A 27941-nucleotide genomic window follows, 5' to 3' on the forward strand; every position below is an offset into this window, starting at 1 on the left:
TCCTGGGCACCTAGAACACCCAGCAGGACCTGAGGCTGGGCGGTGCAGGGGTGGGGTCTCAGGAGGCCTGGGCCACGCCCTGCCCCTGCAGGATGGAGCCCCACCCCTACCCCCTTCCCTGAAGGATGGAGCCCACCCCCCCCAGCCCCACCCCACCCCTGCCGGATGGAGCCCCAGCCCCAGCCTCGCCCCTGCAGGATGGAGCCACCCCCCGCCCCCACCCACCTACCCCGTGCACAAGGGCCCCCCTGGGCCTCTGGCGCCCCCTGATAGCAGTGGGAGGCTGCTTCTCTGGCAGGTGCCCAGAACGGAGTCCCTGTCCCATGGGGAGAAAAATTTAGGCAAGGGGCCACCTGTCCTCACAGTTTAAGGATGGTGCCTGGCCCAGCTAGGGGCAGACACCCTCTCCTCCTCCCCCCTGCCCCACTCAGGTTTCCCCCTGGCTCCAGGGCACTGGGAGCACTAGCCCCAGCCTGGGAGGGAGCAGGTAGATGGGGCCCTGACCTCACCAGTCTGGCCGAATGAGCGCTTTATTCGTGGTCCTCCTGCCCTTGCCTGCTGCAGGGTGACCTGACCCAGCCACTGTCACTGGCAATGTGACACAGAAACAAGGAGCCTGGTCCCTTCCTGCTCCCGCGGCGCAGCCCCGATGGGTGGGAGATGGCTGGATGCGGTGATGGGGGGGGTCTGGGGGGGCCGGAAGAAACCCCGCCCAGCATCGCGGCCCCGCCCAGAGCTACACGCAGGCTCTTTGGTTATCGCTGGGTGTGTGCCCAGAGGTGGTGGGCAGTCCATCCTCACAGAAGAGCAGTCCTTCGCTGTGTCCTCCCGGGTACCTGGGACAGCTGCAGGGGCTGCTGGGGCACCGTTCCCACATGTGGTCCTGCGGAATCACCAGGGATGTGTCCCAGCTACAGAGCTGGGACATTTATGCAGAAGGGGGACCTGGAGACGCACAGAGTCCCCGGCACGCACCGGCCCCCCTCCCCGCTGCTGTGACCAGAAAGGCCGCCATTCCCTGCGTGGTGGCCCCGCCCTGTCTTCCTCGGCCAAGGGCCCGGGGAACCTTTCTGGGTCCGTCTTCCCAGAGCAGGTGTGCTTCACACAGGTCAGAGTAGTCCTGGGCCTGGTTGGGGCCCGAGTCAAGCCGCTTTTCCACCTGGGTCTCCTCCTCTCCGTCCTCGGAGCCTGGCCCGGCCACCCTCAGGCCTCCTGGTAGGCAGCCGGCCTGCTGTCGCTGTCCGCAGGGCCCTGGGCGGGACACTGCCCCAGGACGGTCCCACTGATGTCACAGACGGCTCCATGAGTCTGCTGATGCTGTGGGGACAGGGCCGTTCTCTCCGAGGACAAGCCGCTCAGAATCCGGGGCACGTAGGGCTGCCAACATACGGGGGCATGAGCACCTGGAGCGGGGGCTGGGCACGAGATTCCTCCCCACTCCCCCCGCCGGCCCCTCCCCCAGAGCCTGGCTAAGAAAGGCATTTCCGCCACCCGCCTGCCCGTCTCCTCGTCCGCGGAGGCAGGTGCACCCCTGGGTAGTGAATCTGAGAACCGTCTCCCTGGGGCTGGTCCAAGGACTGACACCCATCAGAGTGCCTGAAGCGGCTGGAGAGAAGGCTGCTGCTGACGGGGTCTCTGTCGCAGCCCTGGCTCCTGTCAGGGACCCGGAGCAGGACGCCGGGGGCTTCACGCAGCAGGCCGTAGCGGGCATTAGCCACGCCGGGAAGGGAGGAGGGCGCCCGGTGAAACATCCAGCCCGCGGGACCGGGATGCCCTCTCCCGTGACCTCAACGTAGGAACGTGGGTGCCACGCGGTCGGGGCCCTTCTGTCTGGACAGGAGATGCTCGGCACGTTGCCCGGGGACACTCACCGTGAACGGCGGTGGCCTGTGGGCCTCGGCCTCGCTCCCTTTGTCGCTGGCCGATTCTTCCGTCTGCAGACACAACAGAAACTCGCGATGAGAGACCAAAGGCCCTTCCCAGATGAACATCCTCCCAGCACACAGACCGGCACCGCTCGGGATAAGAGCACCAGCTGGTGCCAGGCTCCTGGCAGCAGGGGCCGGGGCGGGCGGCACAGGGCAGGGCAAGGGGCGGGGAGCGCAGGGCGCACCCCAGCCCCAGGCCTGCCCACGGAGAATCTGCACGCGCTGGGATGAGGTGCCCCTTACCCTGTAGTTCAGAGGGCTGAGGTGCTTGAAGCATCCGAAGCAGGTATAGACCAGGCAGACCAGGATGGTGAGCAGGACGGCCAGGAAGGTGAACAGGGTGAGGGGGGCCTTCAGACCTGGGGACACAGGGATGCCAGCCTCAGTGGGGGGAGAGGGGCCACGTCTGGGGCAGGAGCCGTGCGTGACCTCTGCCTCGGGCAGAAAGGGAAGAAAAGAGCGTCCGCCCCCCGCCCTCCAGCAGCTGGGGTGGTGTCTTCATCGCTTGGACAGACAGAGGGACCCACTGGCCTCGCCCCCGGTTGGATTGCAGGAACTGGGACACCGAGTCGATGGCCTGTGCCAACGGTCAGCCCCCTCCAGGCTCCAGCGTCCTGGGCCAGGCGGGACGGAAGCTCCCCCACCTGGCTGGGGCACGGTCACGTCCTGTCTGCCTTTTTCTTTTCCCCGAGAGTGTCCGTTTTCCCTTCTCCACCCCCGCCCCCCAAAGAGCAATCCGGCCCCCTTGCCCGTCCCCTCTGGTTCAGCCCCTGCGGAGCTCACAGAGGGACTGCCTTCTAAGGCTTCTTGAGCGACGCGGCCTCCTCCAGGGTTCCCCGGGCTCAGGCCAGCTCGGGAACCGGGGCGTCGGCGCTGTCCCCAGCCAGCCCTCAGCCCGGGTACCGCGTTCCGACTGGACACCGGTTTGGATGCTGTCGGGCTGGCGTGGATGCGGAAAGAGGAGGCCGAGGGCCGCCACCCGCCCCCACCCCGCCCTGGTCAGAGGGCCCCTCACCCAGGCGCAGGAAGGAGAAGAAATAGAGCCAGAAGAGGCACAAGATGGGGGCGGCCAAGGCCTGGTTGACGGCCGCTAAGTGGATCCTTTTCTCCAGCTTGGCCAGGAGGTAGGCAAAGTACAGGTTGTGACGGTCCACCAGGTGCTTGAGCAGGATGTAGGTGAGGCCTGCGGACACGGGGCCGTGAGCAGCAAGCCTGGTGGGGCCCCAGGGGCCCCCATGCCCCCTCCCTCCCGGGGCATCGATCTGTCCACGGGGCCGGGCTGGTCTGCCATCTGACTACACGAAGGCAAAGTGGGGCTCAAAGCAGATCCCGGCAGCTCGGGAGCGCTCTCGCGCTCGCTCGCTCTCTCCCCCGCCCTCTCCCAGTTTCCCCCTGACCCCAAGGAGTAAAAGGCAGCTGTCATTCTGTCCCTAGGGAAGACAGAAATTCTAGGATCATTTTGCAGAAAGAAGTTACTTTGTACCGAATGCCTGGCCCGACCTCTGCCCGGGCCCTCCCCCGCGAGCCCCCCACCGTCCTTCCGGGCTCCCTCTCTCTGTCCCTTCCTGGCTCCAGCTGGCCCTCCGCACTCATCAGGCGGCAGGTGCCAGAGGGTCCTGCCCCAGGGGCAGCACACAGGGTGGATGTGCTTCTGTTATGTCAGGATCTTTAAAATTTTGTTTTTTTATTTTTTATTTTTTTAAAGGTTTTATTGTTAAGTAATCGCTACACCCAACACAGGGCTTGAACTCACAACCTGAGATCCAAGAGTCGCACATTCCACTGACAGAGCCAGCTGGGTGTTCCTGTTTTGTTTTCAAAAAGTAAAACTTTTGGGGCACCTGGGGGTTCAGTCAGTTGAGCGTCCGACTTCAGCTCAGGTCATGATCTCACAGTACATGAGTTCGAGCCCTGCGTTGGGCTCTGTGCTGACAGCTCGGAGCCTGGAGCTGCTTCAGATTCTGTGTCTCCCTCTCTCTCTCCCCCCTCCCCCACCTGCGCTCTGTCTCTCTCAAAAACAGACACTAAAAAAAAAAAGTAAACCTGTTGATTTTTTAAATAGTTCAAGAGTAAACGGAAAACTAAAACCTCCTCCCGCCCCTAAACCTCAGCTGCAGTGCCAACAGTGTGCTGGGTGTTCTACTTCCTTCTAGAATCTTCCACCTGTCTGCAGTTCCTCACGTTTATTTTAGCTGCAAGACCTCGGTCTTTAAAGTCAAACAGTCCTCAGCTCAGATCCTGGGTCTACTCCTCACTCGTGTCACACTGAGTGTGAAAGGGGCCACAAACGAGATGCGTCGAGCGGTACGAGTGACAACCCACGGAGCGCACACATTCAGAGCGCGTCTGCCGCGCGGCGCGGTCACCCGCGAGCCAGGCGGTAGCTGCCGGACGCTGGGATCAGGGCGCCACCAGGGATGGCCAGCAGGACCAGGGATGTCCCTGTGGCTCCCGGGCGCTGCAGAAGTCCTCAGTGTGCGGGGGGCACCCCTAGGGTGCCCCGAGGGGTCAGCCACCGCCCCCGGGGCCACACTCACCGAAGGGCGCGATGATGGGGCAGGTGATGCTGTAGGCCATGATGACGGTGAAGACGCACAGCATCCACGCGTACATGGCTCCGAACTCGTACTGGAAGGCCTGGTTCTGTGCCAAGAGGGCAGAGCGCAGGGTTTGCTCCAGACGCCACCCGCCCACGCCACGGGGGCCGTAAGGGGAGGACTTTGGAGACGGGAGGCTCACGGCTGCCCCCTGCCCCACGGACCTCTCCGGCCCGCCCCGGGTGCCGTCTGCACGGACCTCTCCGGCCCTGCTCGCTTCACACCCAGGCCGCCAGGGGTAAAGGAGTCTCGTTCTCTCAGTGTTTCCCTTGCTCCAATCGGGTCTACGCAGCAGGCCCGAGAGTCCCGCGTCTACGCAGAGGACAGGTGCAGAGTGCGTCCCCCCCCAGGACGCGCCTCCTGGGTGATCACCGGCCCCGTGGAGGGGGGCGGGGTGTACCTGCTTGATGTTCCTGTGGTCGGCGGCCGTCTTGGCCACGACCATGCGGCAGGTGTAGAGGACCAGGCCCGGCAGCCGCAGCAGCTCCATGCCGTTGCCAATGAAGGCCGAGGCGATGACGTAGTTCACAAAGAAGGCGCCCTGGTCGGGCAGGAAGACGCACCTGGGGGGCGGCCGGGCTGTGAGCCTCTTTCCCGCCCCGGGGAGGGGCACTCGGCAGGGCGGGAGCGGAGCCCCTGCATTTGGTGCGGATGCTCGCTCCGTGTTCCGGGCTCAGAGATGAAAGGGGGGCCCTGCCCCTGCCTCTGCCCTACCCCCGCCCCTGCCCTGCTCTGCGAGAGCCTGCATCCCAGCGAAGGGGACACACAGCATGCCAGATGTGACGTGTGCTCGGGGGAACCGGAGCAGAGGAGGGACGACGTGCCCCCTGTTACACGGGCCGCCAGAGAGGCCTAAGGAGGTGAGACCCGTGCTCGCGGAGCAGGAGGGCAAGGACAAGCGTCCAGGGACCGGGCAGAGAGCGGCTCTCGGCGGGTGCGGGGCGCGCGCACCGACAGGGCAGGGGGGCCGCGGGCCAGGGAGAGGCAGGGCATGCGTGCAGGGAGGGCTGGGGCTGCACAGGGGTGGCCGCTGGCATCGGTGAGGCGGGGCGACCGGAGGGGTGCTGGCGGACCAGGTGCGGCGGGGGAGGGCACAGAGGGGACAGGTGCCCCAGGGCCCCTCGGCTGGGGCAGCCAGACACTCGTGGGCAGCCCTGGGCGCAGGGCCGCGGGTGCACGGGGCCTGCAGGCTCCAACTCGGGAGCACGGGGCCACGGAGGCCGGGGTCCAGCTGAGGTGACTGGGAGCAGGGCCACAGGCATCGGGGAGACGCAGGAGAACCCGCGATGGGAAGAGAACCGGGACAGGGCCATCCTGGAGCCTTCGCGGACGAAGGCGTGACGATGTGTCAGACGTGGCTGACGGTTCATGAAGGTGAGGGCCCAGCCCCGAGCGCCAGATCTGGCCATCTGGAAGCCACAGTCCACCCAGACGGGAGCTGGCTGGGTGTGTGGGTGCCCGCCTGTGGCCGCCAGCCCCCGAGCCCTCAGCCTGACCAGCAAGAACCCACGTGGAATAATTCGGTCTAATCTTCCCAGGAAACGTGGCCAGCCTTCCTACCAACACTGGGTTGGATGAGTCAATGCCAAGGCGGGGGGCCAGTATTAGGGCCCAAAGGGTAGGGCAGTCGGGGCTCAGGCCGAGTTAACGGGCTGGGTAGCCCAGGGCAAGCTATTCCAACATCTCTGAGCCTCAGTCTCCCCATCCATAAAATGGAGAAACAATGGCGCCTACCCCCACAGCTTGTCGTAAAGGTTCAACGAGAAAAAGAATAAAGCATTTAGCCCGCAACGCCCTGTCAGGGGGACACACCCCAGAGACAGGTTTATTCTGTTCTCCGGGGGTAAACGGGGCCCGGGCCCAACCGCACAGCCGCGTGGCCGTCCCCACCCCGACCTCCCCGGCACCACTGGGACCCACGGGTTCCTTCTCCCTGAGCGGCTCCATTCTCAGTAAGTAAGTGAGTTTCCAAGAATGAACAAGACTGCCCCTGATGGAGTTTCAGCCTAAAAGATTAACCACACTTCTGCACACCTGGCACAAAGTGGGTCAGCCCCCATAGGGCGGCCTCAGCCCTGCCAGGGGCCGTGGGCTTCCCCGGCCCCGATGGCCTCAGGAGGAGACGTCTGTGCCGGGCACAGGCCACCGCGCCCCCAGCCCCAGCGCAGCCACGGCTGAGCCCCCGTGGGACCTCTCCCCGGGACCACGGCTCCAAAACGCAACGTGGCCGATACTTACTCCAACCTGATAGAGGCTTCGGAGGAAGTTTTGTCAAAGAGCCACCGGAAGAAAAAATCCAGACTGGAAGAAAAATGAATCCCGTAAGAATTTATGTCCAGCCCTCCAGGTGATCGCGACCCGTTTTCATTCTTCCCTGCTCTCACCAGCAGGCAGGACATCAGGACCCCCATCTGTCGTCTAAGGTGCCCCCACTCCAGAGCAGCCTATGAGGGGCTGCTCCAAAGGCGGCCCCCTCCCTTAAAATCAACACAGCCGTGACTCTACCCTCCCCCTGGGCGGAAATGTTGTCTTCAAGCTTCTTTTTAAGGAAGAGAGACCGGATCTCCGGAACAATCCGTGAGCCTGCCGCGCAACGGCACCCCAAGTGGGAGGGACCGGCTTAAGTGTCGTCAGGGATCTGCATCCTCTAAAACCACTTGGGGACGGAGCTGTCCAGATCCTGACTGTGAACTCAGGGCAGGAGGTGACGACGCGTACCTGGTGAGGCCGAGGGACGGCAGGATCAGCACCATGAAGATCAAGAATATATAGACCTTGGACATCATGATCTCGTTTTCTCCTGACCTGCAGGAAGTCAGAGGTGAGCCCTGCCCGGTGCTCCCCCCAAGACCCCTGCTGGGCACCCACGGACGCCGTCAGGCGAGCGTCCTCACTCACTTGGTCCAGTGAGACTCCAGCAGCGTGGAGTAGTAGACGATGGTGGGGAGCAGGGCCGAGAAGGACCACAGGAGGAGGGTCGGGAAAAACTGACTGATGACCGGGTCCTGCAAAACACGGCCCACAGAAGACACAGGTGGAGAGGCTGTGGCCATGGGGGCTTGGAGGCCACGACCTGCTGTCACGGCGACTCCGGGAACTCCCGGTCGCCCTTGCCTTGCCCCCCAGGGCTGACGCTGTGCCCCATACAGAGCAGGTGTCCCGTGCCGTTGGCCGAACAGACCAGAACTGCACTTGGTGTTAGTAGGGCTGGATGAGCAGAGAAAGTAACTTCACATACAACCGATCTCCACCTGTCTGACTGCCCAGAGCGACCGCGCCCCCCCGACCCCCACTGCCGGCTCCCCTCTGCGCAACCAAGGGCAAGTGGGAACACGGAAGCCAGGGCCTCCCCAGGAGGCCTGCCCGCTCAGCTCCCTCCTGCCCAGCAGTGACCTAACTGCCTGTGCCTGATATGCTCACTATTGCAATCACAGGAGCTGCCTACTTTCCCTGATAAAACAGGCATCTTTAAAAAGCTGCGTACTGGGGCGCCTGGGTGGCTCAGTCGGTTGGGTGTCCGACTTCGGCTCAGGTCATGATCCCAGGGCCATGGGATCGAGCCCCACGTCAGGCTCTGCACTAAGCCTGGAGTCTCGAGATTCTCCCTCTCTCTCTCTCTCTCTCTTGCCCTCTGCCCCCCCCCACCCATGCACACTCTCAAACAAAAAATTTAAAAAATGCTATTGAGGGGCGCCTGGGTTGTTCAGTTGGTTAAACATCCGACTTTGTCACAATCTCGCGGTTTGTGGGTTTAAAACCCGCGTCGGGCTCTGTGCGGACAGCTCAGGGCCTGGAGCCGGCTTCGGACTCTGTCTCCCTCTCTCTCTGCCCCTCCCCTGCTCGCACTCTGTCTCTCTCTCTCTCTCTCAAAAATAAAATAAATATAAAAAAAATTTTTTTAATGCTATTGAATGAGACGAGAGTAAATGAACTGTAGAAAACGGATGGAATGAGAGCCAGGAGGGTCCTGTTCTTAGAACAGTGTTGCAAATATCTGTAGATTCTTGCTTTACCATAAGAAACCGAAACTGGTTTAGGGAGAATCGACAAAGAGGGTTCCACTCGGCCGATTCCACCCTCAAAAGAACAGACTTGGCCATACATCCAAAGATGCGCAAAGGCGTGAACACTGACACGCTTTTAAAGATAAACAAAATTCTTAATGTGCGCAAGGGGTTATTTTCGGGTAAGAAGGCCTGGGCCACACAGCAGCTTATGTGGTCACCATCACCAGAACCCCGCAAGGATCATCCGGCAGGTGCCTTCGCCCCAGCTTTGGGATGAAAACCCAGCGTTCGGAATTCGTCAGCTGGGGGACGGCACAGCGAGGCCCTCACGCCTTCTAGCCCCGCGTGCTTGCCCTGAGCGTGACTGACTGAATGCCAAGTGGAACTGGAGAAAAAAAAAAAAAGATTTAGGGGGATATTTCAACAGAGCCAATTATGGGAAATCAGTATCTTTTTAATTTTTTTACGTTTACTTATTTTGAAAGAGCGAGCAGGTGAGGGACAGAGAGAGAGCAGGAGAGAGAGAATCCCAAGCAGGCTGCACGCTATCAGCTCAGAGCCCGACACAGGGGCTCGATCTCACGAACTGTGAGATCACGACCTGAGCCAAAACCAAGAGGTGGACACCTGAGCCCCCAGGTGCCCTGGGGAAACCAATATTGTTTTCAAGCAGAGGCCACTTCAGGAAGCGTTTCGTTGTCTCGATTTGTCTAAGATTTTAAATAATCATTTGTTGCCTATCTAGAATCAATGAGTTGACGATTATGTAACAGATACTTAACTTTCCATCAGTACATGCCCTTCAGCTCACACGACCCTACCGTTGAACGTTCAGATTGATTTCGAAAACACGCACGGGCGCGCGCGTGTCGTAAACCAGTGTCGTAAATGTGGCCACACCTGCTCAAGGCCTAAAGGCACGGACGTGAGCTGAGAGGCACGGCTCCTGGTTCAGCCCCCACGTCCCTGGGCTCCAGCCACCGCCCCCCCCCACGCCTTCTTGTCCCCAGCCTTGCAGGACGGGCTTGTAGCATAGTCACTCACGTTGAGCTCACGGATGGGTTTGGTGACATTGAACTTGTCTATGGTGGACAGGATGATGGCGGGGGTGGTCAGGAAGAAGAGCCCCACGAACAGAGTGAAGTTGATGCCCAGCCACTGGAGCCACCAGCAGAAACCCTGGACGGAGAGGTTCTTCCTGCAGGAGGGGACACAGGCTTGGAGGCTGAGACCCCCCCCAGGCCGGGCTGCCGACCACGCCCCCGGTGCCCTCAGGTGGGTCAGCGGGTCACATCGAGGCCCGGCGAGAGACCAGACTGAGGCACTTGGACCCCAGGAGTACAGGTGAGCCCTCTGTACCGACCTTCAGCTCCAGCAAGGTCAAATGCGGGGTCCCCTTGAGTTCAGAGAGAAAACAGGTTATCCACCACTCACACGGCTCCCCGGCCACAGCCCGGGGGCCAGAACCCACCAAAGGGACTCCACGGTCACCCAGACAGACAGAACGAGGCTACGACACGGCCACATCTAAAATGCCTGGTGACCAGCGACACAGGGCCGGGGGCTGGGTGCACGCAGAGGGAGGGAGGCAGGGGACAGCAGTGCCCAGGCCCCACGGCGGTCATGCTGGCCTCTCACCCCACCGAGAACACAGCAGCACGCTGCCCCCACGTTTGGGAAGCCCTGTGAACCATCAGAGATCAGCTTGGAGCCACGGAGACGCTCCCAAAGCTCGCTCTGGGCAGGGAGCTGAAGCCAGCCACGCTGGGGGCTCTGCTGGGGCTGCCCTCACCCGCGGCACTGTGCTCAAGGCTCACCAACGGCCCCCGTGGACGCGGCCGAGCTCAGCAGCGTGTCCCCAGGCTAGACCTAACGCCACACGACACAGCAGCCAGGGGCTACCGAGCCCTGAACCGGGGCTGGTCCGACTCAAAAGAACATACACGCCGGATTTCAAAGCTACTAAGTATGAAAAAGAGACGCATCTCCACTAGAAGGTAACTGATCACGTTAGAGTGATAATATTTCGGATATATAAGGAGAGAGAGATTATGAAATTAAGTTGAACAGTTTCCTTCTACTTTTTCAACGCGGCCGAAAGGAAACTGGAAATTATAGACGTGGCTCCCGGACACCCCGGATGCCGGGGGGGCATCACTGGAGCGCAGTGCCGGGTGTGGATGCCCCCCCCACCTGACGCATCCCCCCACGCCCGCCCCAGGCCCAGAGCGGAGCCAGGAGCTATGGTGGGGGGGCCCTGAAGGCCAGCTCGCACCTGTGATGCCCGGCCTGGGGCCCCTCCCCCCTCCCCAGTCCAGGGCCGGGGCCTCACCAGCAGATGTCCTCGGGGTACGTGGCAAAGGAGACCGTCCACTTGGAGATACGGAGCTCCGCGCTGCAGGAGGACGGCTGGGGCTCGCCTTTGCACTGGAGGCTCTGACACTTGCAGGCATTGAAGTCTTTGAGGATGCTGCCAGGAAGGAAGAGCAGACGTGGCCGTGGCCCAGACACCCGGGGCACCGCGCACACGCGCAGAGTGAGGGCAGACGCCGCGGGGCCCCGGGGCCGTTGCTCTATCAGCGGGTTGCTAGGTTAGCCGTTACTACAGCTCACGGGGAGGACTTGGCCTCATCCTCAGGACCACGCGGCGAGCCGGGGGTCACTCCTGCCTCCGCGTCAGGATCCCGAGGCTCTCCGGCTCAGGTGCGCACCCCGTCTGGCCGCTGCACCCCTGGACCACGGCTGCTCCCTGCGCCATCATCACCCTCGGCCGCCCAGGAAGTCGGGGCCGCGGACGCACTGCGCGGCCGGGCCAGGGCCTAGCTGTCCTCACTTCTTCCCACCCTGACGCCCAGGGCCCCCCCGGACTGCCACCTGGACCCCCGCCGTCTCCATGCCCCTCACTCCTGCCTCAGCACGCCCCCCCTTTCCACGAGCCCCTCCTGGCTCTGGCCTGGCTGCAGGGGACTTTTCCCGGGTGTGCGGTGCCCGCAGAGAGGGCTGGGAAGGGGCACTTGTGTGGCCACCTGCGTCCCCCACCCCAGGCGTGACGCCACTCCAGGAGCCAGAGCCCCGTGCTGGGGCCCACGTGTGCTCCGCAGCCTGGCCCCGGGGTCTCCCTGCTGCAGAGCTGGGGGTCTGTGCAGTGCCTGGGGTCTGTGCATCTGTGCGACGGAAAACCCAGCACAGAAGATCATCTGCGGTCCAGAGTGGACATCTGAAGGGGGGTGGCAGAATGCTGGACGCCTTCCCTGGCATGGCTGGTGGGAGCTCGGCCCGGGGGTGAGGCCACGTCAACCCACGAGGGACTCACCTCGCGCGAGGATCACCCCACACATGTCACACGCACCTGGGTTGGGATGATGGGGGGATTGTGGCCTGCCCCAGCCCCAACCCGTCCCAGGGGCGGGTCATAAGTCACCTGGAGGAGACAAAGGGCTCCGGACACGCCCTACTCACTAGGTGGCCATGGACTTCTCCTGGAAAGTGACGAAGGCCATGCCCAGGGGCTGTTCCTGCACCCGGCGTTCCTCATCCGCGATCCTCTCCAGCAGCCTGTCCCTCATGCGCGCATAGTAGGAGACGGCATCCTCCTGAGGACACGCACCCCCTCGTGACCACGGGCCCTGCGCGGGCGGCGGGGACCCCGTGGCACTCCCGCGGGGGGCCGGGCCCTCACCCACTCGCACCCCGGCACTTTGCAACAGCAGAACTGGCCGCAGGGCCTGGGGTTGATGAGGGTCCACTGGCCTGTCTTCGCCCGCAGGTTCATGTAATAGATCAGGCTCTTTTCTGTCTTCTTCCTGCAGGGGTGGGGGTAGGGGGACACACGTCAGAGTCACCATAACCCTGCGGCACAGACCCCACGCCCACTGTCCAACTGCCAGGCCCAGGAGCTCAGCTTTCTTTTTTAAAGTTTATTTTGAGAGAGAGAGAGAGAGAGAGCGAGCGCAAGCCGGGGAGGGGCGGAGAGCAGGGGAGAGAGAATCCCAAGCAGGATCCGCACTGCCCAAGCGGAGCCCGATGCGGGTCTCGAACTCACGAACCGATCCGAAACCAAGGGTCGGAGGCTTAACCGACTGTGCCCCCCTGGCACCCCAGGGGGTCAGCTTTCCAAACAAGAAAGGGGCAGAGCCCCCCCTCCTGCCTTCCCCCCTGGGGGCTCCGCCTAGACCCCCCACCAGCAGCGAGGCAGCAGGGTGGGCGGCCCAGGAGGGAGGGACAGGCTTCCGGCCACCGACCAGCCCCACTCACCTCTCCCTTCACAGGTGAATCAGCCTGGCCACGTCGTAGCACAACTGTACGTCCACCACTTCACACGTGGGATACGCGTCCCTGTGCGCAAGGCAGGCCGTCGGAAAAGAGAACCCCCCCCACCCGGCAGGAGAGATCCCCCCCAAGTCCCCGAGGGTACTCGGGGTACCACAGAAACCTCTTTCCTTTCGTCTTTTTACAAAGGGTGAAATTTTGAAATTCAACACAAAGAGGGCTTTTTTTTTTTTAACAGCACGAAAGCAATCGCCTGAAACTGAAAGGCTCGTGCCCGCTTGGCTGTACGTCAGCGGGCGCGTGTGGGGCCAGATGAATCCGGTTCGTGACCTCCTTCACCCACCCGGAGGAAGAGCACTATCGTCTGCTCTGGCTCACGCCTACCTTGGACCGTGCGGAAATCCTACCCAGCGTGTGGCCCCTTTTTGAAGATCACAGACCTTTCAGGTTCAATGAACGCAGGGGGCTCGCAGCCCAGCAAACGTCTACACCCGCATTAACAACCGTAGTACGACCCTCACAAGTGTGCTGTGTGTGGACTCACACCGGCCGGGTGCTCCCACGGTATTCACTATGCCGTCCTCACCATAGCCTGGGAGGTTCTGTCCCCATTTTACAGATGAGGAAAATAAGGGCCGGAGAAGTTAAGCGACTTGTGCCCAAGGTCACACCGCGAGTGGCTGTTGGAGCCCAGATGTGAATCCAGGCAGCCGGGCACCAGTGGCCGCTAAACGATGCTCCCTGCCCACCAGACACACAAAATCAGGCACTCGCTCTCTGTTTCTACGAATCGCCGTCGTCCGCAAATAGTGCTGAGTTACACCGTGGTCACCCCGAGTCCCCGCGGCAAGTTAGTGGCTGCGGGACTGGGAGGGGTGCGTTCGGACTGAATCCTCAGCTCGCCGCCTGGGGCAAGCCCTCCAGCCGGGGTCCCGGGGCCTCTGCACCTGCCCTCCCCTCTCCTGCTCCACACCCCCCTCCCCTGCATCCCTGGTACCACACACACACACACACACACACACACACACACACACACACACACACGGCCTCCCCCAGAGGAGCCCTGCCTCCTCCTCCACCGCAGGACTCCTTGGTGCAGGTGCTCCCTCCAGAGACACCCGTGGGCGGACGCCTGTGCCAGCGCAGGCCCCCCCCACCCCCCGGAGACCTGCTCGTGCCCTCGAGCTATTTCTCTGCACCTACAGCCTGGCCTGTGCTCCAGCTGCTGTGGTCCCCCGGGGCGGCCTGCAGCGGACAGGCCTTCTAGACCCCAGACTTCTAGAAGCCTTCCACAGCAGGCTGGCACACGGCGGCCATGGGATGCTCGCATGGCAGGGCCAGGCCCTTCGCCAAGTCTCTGGGCGCCCAAAGAGAAGACAGAGCGGCCCGCCTGAGGCATCTGCCCCGCCTGGAGGGGCCACAGCCCTGCTCACCGGAAGTGGGTCTCCACTGTCTCCTTCTTGCTGTCTCGGGGGAGTCCCGTGATGAACAAGGTCCGCCTCACCTGCCAGAGACACACATGGGGGCGGGGGATGTCACCCCAAGGCACGCCAGTCCCCAGGTGGGCCCAGGGTTTCCGCCCTATTCAAGCCCACCCAGCCCCGCCCCTCCCCACGGAACACAGTGAGAGCTCGGAGGGACCAGTGCTCCCCTGGGAGAGCCCGGAGGGGGTCCTTCACATGCTTTACTGACTGACCCCCGCCCCCCAGATGCCCCTAATCAGAAAAATTTTAGAAGCTAATGTCAGGCATCTGGGTGGCTCAGTCAGTTAAGCGTCCGACCACTGATTTCGGCTCAGGTCACGATCTCACGGTTCGTGGGATCGAGCCCCGTATCGGGCTCTGTGCTGACAGGGCAAGGCCTGCTTGGGGTCCTCTCTCCCTCTCTCTTTGCTCCTCCCCTGCTCGTGCTATCTCTCCTTCTCTCTCTCTCAAAAAATAAACACATAAAAACCTTAAAAATAACAAGTGAATTGGGGCGCCTGGGTGGCTCAGCCGGTTGAGCGTCCGACTTCAGCTCGGGTCACAATCTCACCGTTCGTGGGTTCGAGCCCCACGTCGGGCTCTGTGCCGACGGCTCGGAGCCTGGAGCCTGCCTCGGATTCTGTGTCTCCCCCTCTCTCTGCCCCTAACCCACTCGCATTCTGTCTCTGTCTCTCTCAAAAACAAACATGAAACAAAAAGAAATTTATGAAATAAAAAAAAAATTAACAAACGAATGAACGAAAAGCTGAAGTCAACCGTGAGCACAAACATGCCAGCCAGGTCCCACAGAGGCCTCTTTAAGCGCACGGCTCCCGTGTCCTGGCAACAGGCCGGGTCAAGGCTCCGCTCTGGCCCCACCCGTGACCCTCCCCGCCTCGCTCACCGAGTTCTCCTCCTGGTACTGGATGGACCGGGTGTGGTGTCTCATGAAGCCCACGGTGAGGAGGAGATAGATGACGGCAAAGACAGTGTGCAGCCAAAGGAGGTCATCGCTGAGCGGGGACACCTGCCATCAGGGCCCGGCTCCCACACAGGGCGGGGTTTGCGGGGGGGCGGGCCCTCCACGTCTCCTAACCACCCCCCACCCCCACCCCGCACAGCAGCACTGCCCGGGGCAGGCAGTGCCCGCAAAGCCCTGGCCCCCGCCCCATACTCACTCCGTCTGCAGGTTTGCGATGGTCGTCCTCCCAAAGCTATAAGGGTCTTTGTCTGCAGACAAGCAAGACACTTAGTCTTAGGGTCACACTAGGGAAGGGGGACGGGGGCGGCCCGCCTCGGTCCGTGGGTCTCTGAGGAAGCACGAGACGGCCAGGCCCGTCAGAGGACAGGGACCGGCCGTCCGGTCTTTTCAGAACTGCACCAACCCAAGGCCCCACTTTACCCGACAACCTCTTCCCGACCCGCCGCGTGGGTAAGTCACAATCGGAATTTCTCTTGCTTTGAGATTCTTGTGACATTCCTTGAGAATCTGAAATCCTCCTGAACGGGTCCCAAAACCGAGCTGGGAATCCCTGGGCATGAGAAGTGGATTCGTGGGGCCCCTGGCTGGCTCAGTCAGCAGAGTGTGTGACTCTGGATCTCGGGGTCGTGAGCTCCAGCCCCGTGTTGGGTGGAGAGAAAGAGAGAAAGAGAAAAAGAGAAAAAGAGAGAAAGGAGAAAGGAGAAAGGGGAAGGAAGGAAGGAAGGAAGGAAGGAAGGAAGGAAGGAAGGAAGGAAGGAAGGAAGGGAAAGGAAAGGAGAGGAAGGAAGGAAGGAAGGGAGGGAGGGAGGAGGGAGGAAAGAAGGGAGGGAGGAAGGAAGAGAGGAGAGGGAGGAAGAGAAGGGAGGGAGGGAGGGAGGGAGGAAGGTGGGGAGGGAGGAAGGTGGGGAGGGAGGGAGGAGGGAAGGGAGGAGGGAGAGAAGAAGGAAGGGAGGGAGGGAGGAGGAAGCGGATTCTTTGGCATTTTGGAAGCCAGCCTCCCGCACTGGCAGGACACACGGTTCCAGGCTGTGACTTTGAGCGTCACGAACATCTCCCACACCCACTCACTGTGGCCTCCCGATTGTGATCACGTGGGGGCAGGAAAGTATGAAACGCTCTCCGAAGGCCCCCGATCCTACGAGTCTTGGGGTTTTATTCCCCTTACTTAGAACCGAAGCTCACACCGGGGGCCAAGCTCCTGGCCCAGGCTCAGGTCCGGGGGTGGGGGGTGCCTCTTGAGAGGCACGGCCAGGCAGAGGGGAACGTTCCGGAGTCACCCCGAGGCCTCCTGACACCTGGGCCCACCCCAGCCCCACGAGCCCCCCCCAACCCCACCCCGGGCCGTGAGTCACACAAGACGAGGGAACATTACCCAGCAAATCACCCGAGAGGTTGACGGGCAGGATGACGCACAGGGACAAGCAGCTGACGACCACTAGTAGGAAGATGACATGTCTCTGGAAGGACAGGTAGTGGATGGCGTCCTCCCCACACCGCTCCAGAATCTGGTCATCGCTGCCCAAGACACGCACAGGGGACCCGGGTGAGCGGCAGGGCCGGGCCGGGCTGTCCCGTCTCCTCACATCCCAGGACACCGAGCTTTCAGTCGCGCAGCTCGGGAGGGCGGAGGCAGGACAAGCCCGGAGGAGCCTCCTTCCCAGCGCCCTGCACCACACCCCCCACACCACACCCCCAGGCACCTGCTGCCCGCATCCCTGCAGACACGTGTGCAGGGGGAGGTCCCGCAGCCCCTCCTGCTTCTGTCAACATGTCAATTGTTCCGGGCTCCCCACCCTGCCGTCCGGCCCCCTCCCTGTGTCCTGCTGGCCTCATGGGGGCTCCGCCCTTTCCTCCTTGCCCTATTTGGACGCTCCGGCCCCCTTGGGGACCTGGAAAATTCCAGGCGCTGACAGCCAGAATGCCACAGAGGGAAAAGGGGGGTCTCCCTGAGGGTCCGGCTTCCAGAAAAGCAGGAAAATTCTGCGCGGGCAGTGGTAAGAGAAGCGGGTGTCACGGCACCAAAGCAGATCCGAGAGGTGGGAGACCGGCGGGAGCCACGGGCCACACGTGAGGCGGTGAGGTGGGCACGCCAGGCCGGCCGGGCACCGGGCAGATGCTCAGAAGCCAGCCTGGGGACGGACGCTACCCTGCGTGCTGTTTACCTGGAGGACAGAGCTTTGCACCTGACCACACTGGCTGCACTTCCCAATCACCTGCCAGAAAGTACCTGCCCTGCCCCCAACCGTGCGCACTGAACAAACAGGATGGGGGCCCAAACCTAACCCGGCGGCGACTTCCGACTTTCTTTCCTCAACAGGTTTTCTGGAGACACACCTCTGACCGACTCCCTATCTTGCCAGGAAGGCAAAGCCAAGGAAACTGAGGGGATGCTTTGAATGTCACCTGCAACACTGGCCGCGAGCAGCTGTTAGAATGCAACTGTGGCCTTAAAACAGTCAAAGTATCCTTTTTGCAACAGGAAGGAGTAGACACTGAAAACATATCTAATACAGTGTTACAGGGACACAGGGAGTCCCAGTGTCTGATACAGTGTTACAGGGACAAAGCCGGGGGACACGCGGCGTCCCAGTGTCTGATACAGTGTTACAGGGACAAAGCCGGGGGACACGCGGCGTCCCAGTGTCTGATACAGTGTTACAGGGACAAAGCCGGGGGACACGCGGCGTCCCAGTGTCTGATACAGTGTTACAGGGACAAAGCCGGGGGACACGCGGCATCCCAGTGTCTGATACAGTGTTACAGGGACAGAGTGGGGACACTCAGAGTACCAGTGACAGCCCCCCTCCAGAGAAATGCCTGTGCCAGCAGAGGGAACTGGGCGGGGGGGAGGGGCACGGAACAGGGTGGGGTATGGAGGGGAGAAAGGGGGTATGGGGAGAAGGGGGGATATGGGGAAGGGAAGGGGGGCATGGGGAGGGGAAGGGGGGTATGAGGGAAGAGAGGGGGTATGGGGAGGGGAAGGAGGGCATGGGGGGGAGAAGGGGGTTGGGGGGAGGGAAAGGGGGTATGGGGAGGGGAAGGGGTATGGGGGGACAAGGGGGGTATGGGGAGAGGGAGGGGGTATGGGGGGAGAAGGGGTGTATGGGGAGAGGGAGGGGGTATGGGGGAGAAGGGGTGTATGGGGAGAGGGAGGGGGTATGGGGGAGAAGGGGGGTATGGGGAGAGGGAGGGGGTATGGGGGAGAAGGGGGGTATGGGGAGAGGGAAGGGGTATGGGGGAGAAGAGGGGGTTGGGAGGAGGGGAAGGGGGTATGGGGAGGGGAGGGGTGTATGGGGAGGGGAAGGGGGGTATGGGAGGAGAAGGAGGGTTGGGGGAGGGGAAGAGGGGTATGGGGAGGAGGGTCTATGGGGAGGAGGGGGGTGTGGGGAGGAGCAAGTGTGGGTGGAGGAGGGGGTATGGGGAGGAGGGGTGGAGGGAGGAGGGGTACAGAGCAGATCTGCCAACAGCCTTTGCGGGTTACCATGAAATGACGACGCAGCGTGTCTCACGCCGCCCCACCCAACCCAGGCTGAGTGGGGTCCCCACCGCCGGGACAGGGGAGCAGCCTGAGCCCCACCCAGCAGTGGCCACAGGCCGCAGTCCCCCAAGGGGCACCCGCCGTGGGCACGTGTCAGGGGAGGGTCTAGGACACCTAAAATCCTCTCTGTGTGCGCCGGACCCGCGCTCGGAGTGACCTGCCACGTCAGGAGGAAACGCGTCCCAGTGACGTGATTTCGCGGTGGTGGGCAGGCAGGGGCCGGCCGACCCACCTCTCCCGCTGTGTCGCCTGGGCCCCTCTTACAGTCGTGGAAACTGAGGCCCAGGGAGAGGGACGTACCCGACGTCCCGCAACCACCGCATTTCATCAATTCTAAGAGGCCCTCCTCTTTCACCACCTCCGAAACCGCACCTCCTCCGCTCCCAGCCGCTCCCAGCTTCACAGGATTTCTCCCCACGGGCCCCAAACGTTAGAAACAAGGAAACTTGGAAGCGGAGGAGTTGAAGGTGCAAAGCGTTCCTGCCCAAAGCGAGGGGGAAAGTGGCTTGTGCGGGCCGTGTGGGCCACCTGCATGCCCGGCCCCCACACGAGGCTCCGCCTCGAACCCAGAAGCATCTAGGGACCCATCTCGGCGTCAGGCATCCCGGCTCCTTTCCTCCTCGCCGGCCAAGCGCAGAGGCAAAGCCACCCGAGGAAAGACAGGCAGACACGCGCGCCCACCCACTAACACACCCACCCACGTTCACGCACACACCCGCTGTACTCACTGCAGGCGAAAGATGGCAGTCAGCCAGGGACAGCATCCCTGGGAACGGAGAGATCAGGGATTAGCTTTGAGCATCTCTGTCCCCGGGAGGCGGATGGAATCACCGCCTCTGACGGTCACTAACCATCTAACCCCCCGTTATATAGAAGCAGCGCTTTTGTCCCAAATCCAGCAAAGGCCACGGCTTGTCCCCAAGGCGACAGAGTCTGCCGGCCCCCAGTCCTCTGGGACACGCACCCTGTGCCTGGAATTCTCGTAAAAACCCCTCAAGTTTTGACAGTTTGCTCCAGGGCCGAGGCCTGAACTTGACCCGAGAGCCGGTGAGAGCTCAGAGCGGTTCTGGAACTGTTCTGCTGGATGGCCCGCAGTGCTGACCGAGACGCAGGACAGACACAAGGAAACAAGCCTCACGGATGGGACAGGCCCCCCCCCCAGGTGGGACTCTGGAGGGAAGAGGGTCCGTCGGCTGACTGTCCATCGCCTCTCTTGATCGTAACCCCTCCACCCCCAAAGCTGGGCTGGACCCCGGCCCGCTGGGCACCTCCTCAGGGTCAGGTGCCGGGGAACCCGGCTGGGCCGCCCACCTCTGACTCGCCGCCAGCAGGCACGTCAGCAATGAACCGTCACACAGATCCCTGCGTGTGATGAGAGCCGAGCGCTGGGACCACAGGGGACTCGGGAGCTCCTGCCTCAGAGTTAACCCCGTGTCACCCCCTGGGCCTCCCCGCTGCACCCTCCCCGCGGTCCGTCCCAAGTCCAGGGGGCTCACCACCAGCACCTGCCACTCAGGACGCGGGGGGCCAAGTCGGCCCCCGAACCAGTACCCGGCTGCCCTGCCCCGCCCCCACCACGGCCACAGCCACGCCTGTCCCGTCGATACCAACCAGCTCGCTTTCAAAATCTTGTTGCCCAAAAGAGGACGACGATGACAGTCTCTGGAACCTGGAATCGCTGGGAACACAAAAGGAAAAAAATGCCAGGAAATCCTTTTTCGAAGTCTGAAAACCTCCGTCCGGTATCCCGCCATCCCTTAGAGCCCGGGACCAAAGCTGTGGCCTTCCTCCAAGTCTGGGACAAGATCTAACTCAGCCCGTGAAACACACCCACCAGGGCGGCGACCGCACCTGGGCGTGCAAGACGCGAAACCCCCGCGTTACATGGGCCGGGTGACAAGGGGTCAGGGCACTGGCAGGCCGTCCCCGCACCCCGCACCCTGGGGCCTCGGCTCCGGGCCCACCCAAGGGGACTTCAGACTGTTGACGTTTGCGATACGTCTCCCGGCACGTCAGATTAACCTCGTTTTATCAAATCGACACCACCACTGGCTGCCAGGGACATAATAATCTTATGAACCGATGAGAAAGACTGAAGTGTGACCGCCATTGATGACAAGCGGCACCCCACTTTCAGGGACAAGAAAATGGGAGCGTGGGCGTCTGGATGCTGGGGGGGGCTCCCCTCCCCTGCCCTGTGTGTGGGGGGTCGCTTGAGGTGTGTGAATTATGTTCATTATCACTTCCAGTTTTCTAGAACCGATTCCAAAACCTCACTCGCAGGGGCAGAAGACAGGAAGAACCTTGACTTTCAAAGCCTTCACAGGCAGCTCTCTCATTTGACCTTCTGGGTGCCCTGCGGGGGACAGGGGACAGGAGGAGAGAAACCCCAGAAGGTGGGGACTTGACCACGGCCTTGCAGCCAAGGAGGAAGCAGGGCCTCCTGGGGTTCACAGGCTCAGTACCTTTCCAGTGCACGGCCCCTCCTGGGACTCGGGGTGCCACAAACACATCACGTCCCCAGAGTCCCCCCAAAACTGTCTAAGGCTCCCAAGAAGCCCTCGGGGCAAGGTGAACACCCTCGGGCTTTCGCAAACGCCAGGACCCAGGAGGCAGGAAGCGGCACGGAGCTTTCGCAGCGACGCGGCCCGTGCCTCGCACAGAGACCACAGTCCAACGCCTGTGCAGCAAGGGTGGAGGTCGGCCTGGGGAAGCCGAGCGGCCCGGTGGGGGGAGCCTGGCCACAGGGGTGTCTCCCCCCACTGCTTCCTGTCCTGCATCTGACACCAGGTCCCAGGCCGTGTGACAGCCAGCCGGGGCTGGAGACGCCAGGGTGCGGACCTAGAGGACGGTCCCCCCTTGAGGAGTCGTGAGCAGCCAGCAGAGCCCAGGTGACGTCCAGCCAAGGGGGTCCCTGCTGCACCAGACTCACCCGACGCTGGCTGAGTGAGGGCCACCGGCCCACGCTGACCCTGAGCGGGGACAGGAGCAGCTCCCCGGGGGCTCGCCTCGCCCCCAGCCCCCAGCTAACTCATGTCAGAGAAGGGACACTCTTTCAACATTCAGGGTGAGGAAGAAGAGTGGCATCCGTCTCAGCTGATAACGAAAGCCCCGAGTGTGTAAAGGAACTAAACTTCCTCCAGCAAGGTTCACGGCCAGGCCACGGCCGTGGGAGAGGCACCTGTGGTGAGGAGAGACGGCTTCTGACCCAGGCCTGGCGGACGGATGTGCTCAGTGGACACAACGTAGTGTCAGCAACACGCGTGGGCCCCCAGCCCCGTCCCAGTGACACACACACACACACACACACACACACTCACGCTCTCGAGGTGACACGTCCTGCTTACCTGTCCGCTTCTGACACCAGGGCGATACGGCCATAATCCCAGAATCTCCTTCTTATGATGGAAAACACCAAGATCAAACACTGACAGGAGAGAAGAAACCAAGTAAAGGGACTTCTCATTAGAGACACCTGCCTTAGGGGCAAAGCCCACCAGCCTGAACCCAGCGGGGCTACAAGGGCCCAGAGAGGGCACCGAGCCGCCCGAGGCCACACAGCTCAACCATCCGACCCTTTGCCCACCGTCTTCACGAGCGCCTGTCGCCGATGCCAGGGCACAGAGGCCACGAGCCCGTCCCTGAGCTGGCCCCGGCGCCCTCCTCACCATGAGCATCGGCCCCGCTCTTTGCTCTCAGGGCAGCAACAGCCAGGACCCCCACCCCACCGACCCTGCGCTGATCAGCCCTCAGTGCTCCTGAGCAGGAAGGCGAGACCAGGCCTCACAGCCGCCCAGGACCCGCTTCCTTCCTCTTACACAGAACTGCACTTAATTACAGGGCGAGGAAGCAGAGCTCCCCCAGGCCGAGCCGGGTGCTCCCCCAGGCAAGCCCCGAGGACGCCAGCATGGGGCCTGGACGGGGGACAGTGCCCACCGAGGAGCCTGGGCTCTGGCAGCTCGGTCTCCACAGCCTGGGGCCCTCAGCCAATCGCTCTAAACCCCGTCCAGCTGTAAAATCTGTAAGCTCCACACCACCTCCTCCGCGTTCACCTTGGCGGTCCTCAGACCCGGTCTTGCCTGGACAGACCACCGCCCTTCAAGGTTCAGGGAGGGTGACACAGAGCCGTTTTCAATTCACCTACCCCTGCCGGCCTCAGTCACAAACCAGGCTTTCATTTCATTTCATTTTCTTTTCATTTCATTTCATTTATTTCATTTCATTTCATTTATTTCATTTCATTCATTTCATTTATTTCATTTCATTCATTTCATTCTATTTCATTTCATTCTATTTCATTTCATTCTATTTCATTTCATTCTATTTTATTTCATTTTATTTTTTATTTTCATTTTATTTCATTTACTTATTTTTTTTAGGAACTAAGCTTTTTTTTTTTAAGGTTTATTTATTTATTTTCAGAGAGAGACAGAGAGAGCAACCAGGGGAAGGGCAGAGAGAGAGAGAGAGAGAGAGAGAGAGAGAGAGAGAATCCCAAACAGGCTCCCCCAATGTGGGGCCCAAACCCACGAACTCGGAGATCATGACCTGAGCCGAAATCAGGAGTCAGATGCTTAACCGACTGGGCCACTCAGGCGCCCAGAACTGACCTTTTAAATGTGGGTTTGTCTCCCTAAAGGGAATCCAGAGGCCAGAACCCCACAGGGGCCGCGTCCCTTTCGGGACCGTCTCCAGGTGGACGGGGAAGCTGGTGACTATTCCCGGAGGCAGGTGAGTCACGTCTCAGGACAAAGCTGAAGGCCGTCCGGCAAGTGCCCCCCCCAACCCCGCCGCCCCCTCTGCTGCCTTCTTGGGGTGTGTGTCTCATGCGCCCATGTTCTCCCAGCCGCTCTGGCTCACGTGTGCACCCATCACATCCCCTGATAAACACCCAGCTCCCCTCGCCGGCGCCCCTGCAGCCGTGTCCACCCTCGCTCTCCAGCGCCCCTTCTCGTTATTCCCACCAGCCCTCAGCGTCACCGGCGCACCCCCGGGACCCCCCACCCCTGTCACCCGAGGCTGGTGTTCTCAACCTACACGTGGACTCCAAGAAACAGGTTGTCTGGCACCTAAAAGCCCTTCTCATAAATGTTTTTAAAGTTTATTTATTTGAGAGAGAGAGAGAGAGAGAGAGAGAGAGAGAGAGACAGAGACAGCGCACGAGCCAGGGAGGAACAGAGAGAAAGGGAGACAGAATCCCAGGCAGGCTCCTCCCCATCGGCACAGAGCCCACTGTGGGGCTCGAACCCACGAACCGTGAAATCAGGACCTGAGCCGAGATCAGGCGTCGGACGGTTGACCGACTGAGCCCCCTGGGCGCCCCACAGAGCCCTTTCTCGTGAAAGCGACGTGAGTGGCAGGTGGGTTCCCATGCCAGCCCCTAAGGTGCCACTGTGAGGCAAATCCTGGGGCAACAGGGCAGATCTGAGTCCTGGGGACACCCCCTCCCCAGCACAAGCTACTCATTTATACCCTCAGCGAGAGGTATGGCCACCCCACAGGCAGGAACACAAGAAGGGGCCCCGTGGCCCCCGGGGAATCCCACCCAACCACCCGCGGGGGAGAAGAACAGCATACTGCAAACCGGGGGACCCCCTGGGAACAGGCAGGTCTGGGCCACTGAAGGCCACGAAGGTGGGCCTTTCCCCAGCTGTGTCCTCTGCTCTGCGACTGATCCCCTAAAAGGCCCAGGACCCAGCGGGGGACAGGAGGTGACATTTCTAAGCTGGGAGGTGCGGCCACTCTATTCCAGCCCATGCCTCTGGTCCCTGTGGACTGACCCCTTCCACGGGCCTCACCACGCAACAGGCTGACTCTGTGACCAGGGGGACAGCTGCGTCACCCGCAGAGCGCGGCTCCCCGGGGTACAGCAGGTGAGGGGCAGAGGTGACGTGTGAACTCGGGCACGCCTGATCCCATACCTGAGTTTTCCAGAAGGCCCGGGAGGAGAGGGGGGGACACGATTCAGGAGGGGACTCACCAGGAAGCAACTGACGTCTATGAGCAGGACAGTGGGGACGCCCCCGAAGGTGACCCCCTGGAGCACGGTGCTGTTTTTGGCCGTGTTGTAGCAGTACGAGTCGTTGGGCTGGTCCCCGATGCCCAGCCGCTCACGCACAGACACCGCCTTGGACCGCCACAGCTCCAGGATCAGGGAGTTGTTCATCGTGCCCCTCCTCCCTGGAGAGCAAACCGGGCAGACAGTCAGGACCAGGGGTCCCCGGAGGGTCCCCCACCCGCACTGGCAGGGCCCGAGGTGGGCCCAGGGGCCGCTAGGCGCAGCCAGCAGCAAGCAATCAGGGAGAGGCGGGCACCGGGCCCCGCGTGCCTGGCAGAGCCCAGGAGAATAGCCCCATTGTGGGAACAGTCCCAAGGGTCAGATGGCCCGGTGGACAGCTCATCAGGACACAGCAGGGAGGGAGGTGGGGGGACAGGGGCCTGCCTCCTAAGAGGTGCCTGAGCTCCTGCCAGGAAAGTCCTCCCCGGGGAGCCCCTGGGGGCTTGGGGGGACAGTCGGGGGACAGAAACGAAGGAGATAAAGGTGGGAAAGACGAAAACGCAGGAAGAAACAAATCAGGAACGTCCATCCAAGTACGCACACACATGTCAGCTCCAGGAAGGCCCTGAAGGGGCAGCCAGAAAGGGCAAGGGGGGTGGTGGAAGCAGGTGGGAAAGAGGGGCACACCCCCACCCTCCCGGGGAAACCCCCCCCCCCCCACCTCCCCAGTCTAACAGGAAGGCCCGGCCTTTTCAAAGCAAATACGACTCCAGGTTACTCCAGGCTGCTCGTAGACCTTTCCTCTCTGAGGCTTCTGGGAGCCCCAGGAAGCTAGGAAACCACCAGTGTTTGTCCCTGTCATCGAAGGCCCCCGAAGGCCCCCGAATTAGCGCCCCCTCACACCGTCTGTGGCTGGAGAGCCGGGAGCGATAACTCAGCAACCCTTCCTCAAGCTCTGACTCGTCTGTCAGGGAACTTCTGCGAGGTCTGCTATCTCTAACCTGCCACAGGGACAAAAATCTTGGGGACCAGAAGAAAAGGGACGGAGGTATTTGGACTGCCTGGCGATGTGGCTGGGGTGGTGACTGCCACTTCGACCCCCAGGACGGGCTGGCTGGGGACAATGTCTCATACACACACACACTCTCTCTCTCTCTCTCTCTCTCTCTCTCTCTCTCTCACACACACACACACACACACACACACACACACACACACACACACACAAAGGATGGACTGCAGGAAGCGGTTAGAGGCAGCTCCAAGGACATGGGAGGATGACCCAGGAGCCTGAGTCACTCTCTCACCCCTTATGAGAGGCTTGCCAATGGCCAGACGATGTGACGCCAGAGCCACGGAGCTGGTGGCCCTCAACAGAGTCACAAAGACTACCTCTGGGAGGCAGATCTTGGTTTCCCTGCTTTAAGGGTCGCCCAGCAGCACCACCCCCGACAGAGCGCCCGGCCTGACGCTGTGAGGCCAGCGCCTGCCCCCCCCCCAAAACCCCTGTCCTGCCTCACACATACCAGACGCCCAGGGAAGGAAGGACTGCGGGCGAGTCCCTGGGCGAGGTCCTCAGCCAGTGCCGGCAGAGACAGGAACAGTCCCGGCCGCCTCCCAAGCTGCCTCAGGCCTGCCACTCACTTCCTGCTGGGCTCTCCCGACCCCAGGACTGGGCCGCACAGCCTTTCCAGGCCTCCCTGAAGGAACGCAGAGTCACCAGGAGCTGCCTTTTCCGCTTTGGCTCACGCCCGCCCCAAGCCTCTGAACTCAGGGCCTCACATGCAGCCTTTGGTGTTTCCACCCTGCTTCCCCCGCCCAGCTCCCCCCCCCCAATCCCCCACCACCACCCAAACTGGTTCTGGGCGCTCCTCTGTGCTGCCTGCCCCTCTCCTCCTCCTCCAGCCTCAGCAGCCTGACCTCTGGCTCGAGGCCTCGCTGGGCCCAGGGAGGGTCCACTCCACAGAAGCATGGGTGGCTGTGGGCCCCCGGTAAGGGCCTCCCCAAGGGCAGCTGCTACCCGAGGGCCAGAATCAGGAAAAGGGACACAGCAGAACAGGGAAGGCTTGAAAGGTAAAGAGGAAAGGAAAAATCACGCCCATAAAATGCTCACAGAGGGAGCACTGTCCCTGAGGAGTGGCTGCTGGGGGCGGGCGGCCCTGGCCGATGCTGCTTGAGGCTGAGCAGAGCAGAGGTCCCGTGGGAGGAAGCCCCCCGAGGCTCCTCGTCTTCCTTGTACCCCCTTCCACCCCGGGCACACCTCTGGGTCCCTTCCCTCCTGCCAAACTGGCTCCCTGGCTGGTTTTACACAGTCCGATAAGAACTGGCCAGGTCGGCCAGCAAGGACTGCCAGCCTGGTGGGGGGGGGGCTCCGGGCTCCCCAGAGCCAGCCCCCTTCCGGGGGAGGGCACAGCTTTGGGGGGTGGTGGTCTCTCTCAGACCTTTCAGCTCGATCGCGGACTGTCCCTGCGCTGGACACACATGGCGTCCAAACTCTGCTGAAAGGTCGCGCTCCCTCCAGGGCCAGCTCCCCTGCACTTTCCCCAACAGGCCGCTGGGGACACAGCCAGCACAGGGCAGCCTCGCGGGCTGGGGAGGAGGCCCTCCTTCATGGATGTGCAGTCCTCCCTGTGTGCGTCGACAGACCTATGTGAGTGCCTAGCACGTATCTATGCCTTCCAGAGGGTTCTCCACTACCAACGTGAGGGCAGGAAAGCCACAGTCACCGTGGAGGCCCCGCAGCCCCTGGAGCAGCAGGTGACTCGGGTCCCCAGCTCAAAGTTCAGCCCAGGTGCACCCCAGAGCCTGGCCGTGGCCGTCGGGAGGGAGGGCTGGGTCCAGCAGCTGGTCTCCCACTTGCCACAGTGCTAACTCACGGCCCACGTGTGTCCAGCAAGGACCGGCCCACGCAGCACACCTGACCACCTCCCCCTTCCTTCCGGAAACACCAGAACGTAGCACCAGGTGCGTGAGCATCATCAGTTCTTACAAAAAGGCCCCACACAAATTCAGGGTATTTTTATCATCGCAGATCTTCCGGTTTTGTTACAAGACCACAAGCAGCCCGGGTCCCTCCACCACGGGAGGAGCGGACTCGGAGCTCCCAGACGCAGAAGAAGGTTGTGAAGGAAACACAACGGGGGGGGGGGGTTCCCCAGG

General features: G+C 61.9%; 1 protein-coding gene across 3 annotated transcripts in view; it reads right to left on the reverse strand.

Annotated features, from left to right (window-relative positions):
• Nucleotides 1–512: 512 nt before the first annotated feature.
• Nucleotides 513–27941, reverse strand: part of LOC131495872 (CSC1-like protein 1) — a 28828-nt gene continuing 1399 nt past the window's right edge. Inside the window, exons 1-22 of one of the 3 annotated variants that reach the window (XM_058701048.1) lie at nucleotides 26309–26470; nucleotides 24765–24964; nucleotides 22132–22211; nucleotides 20396–20462; nucleotides 19513–19550; nucleotides 16619–16761; nucleotides 15443–15494; nucleotides 15169–15277; nucleotides 14235–14305; nucleotides 12212–12335; nucleotides 11992–12125; nucleotides 10865–11002; nucleotides 9577–9730; nucleotides 7424–7530; nucleotides 7244–7330; nucleotides 6764–6826; nucleotides 4926–5088; nucleotides 4466–4571; nucleotides 2944–3111; nucleotides 2172–2287; nucleotides 1872–1934; nucleotides 513–1377 (exon numbers count right to left, since the gene is read on the reverse strand). In XM_058701048.1, coding sequence (XP_058557031.1) covers nucleotides 1204–1377; nucleotides 1872–1934; nucleotides 2172–2287; nucleotides 2944–3111; nucleotides 4466–4571; nucleotides 4926–5088; nucleotides 6764–6826; nucleotides 7244–7330; nucleotides 7424–7530; nucleotides 9577–9730; nucleotides 10865–11002; nucleotides 11992–12125; nucleotides 12212–12335; nucleotides 14235–14305; nucleotides 15169–15277; nucleotides 15443–15494; nucleotides 16619–16761; nucleotides 19513–19550; nucleotides 20396–20462; nucleotides 22132–22211; nucleotides 24765–24950 — 2343 coding nt within the window. In that variant the 5' untranslated portion in view covers nucleotides 24951–24964; nucleotides 26309–26470 and the 3' untranslated portion in view covers nucleotides 513–1203. Of the gene's footprint in view, nucleotides 1378–1871; nucleotides 1935–2171; nucleotides 2288–2943; nucleotides 3112–4465; nucleotides 4572–4925; nucleotides 5089–6763; nucleotides 6827–7243; nucleotides 7331–7423; nucleotides 7531–9576; nucleotides 9731–10864; nucleotides 11003–11991; nucleotides 12126–12211; nucleotides 12336–14234; nucleotides 14306–15168; nucleotides 15278–15442; nucleotides 15495–16618; nucleotides 16762–19512; nucleotides 19551–20395; nucleotides 20463–22131; nucleotides 22212–24764; nucleotides 24965–26308; nucleotides 26471–27941 lie in introns of those variants that run through there. The other 2 variants (XM_058701047.1, XM_058701045.1) reach the window with 2 other exon arrangements.

This window comes from Neofelis nebulosa, chromosome 15 (assembly GCF_028018385.1).
Source record: "Neofelis nebulosa isolate mNeoNeb1 chromosome 15, mNeoNeb1.pri, whole genome shotgun sequence".
NCBI lineage: Eukaryota > Metazoa > Chordata > Mammalia > Carnivora > Felidae > Neofelis > Neofelis nebulosa.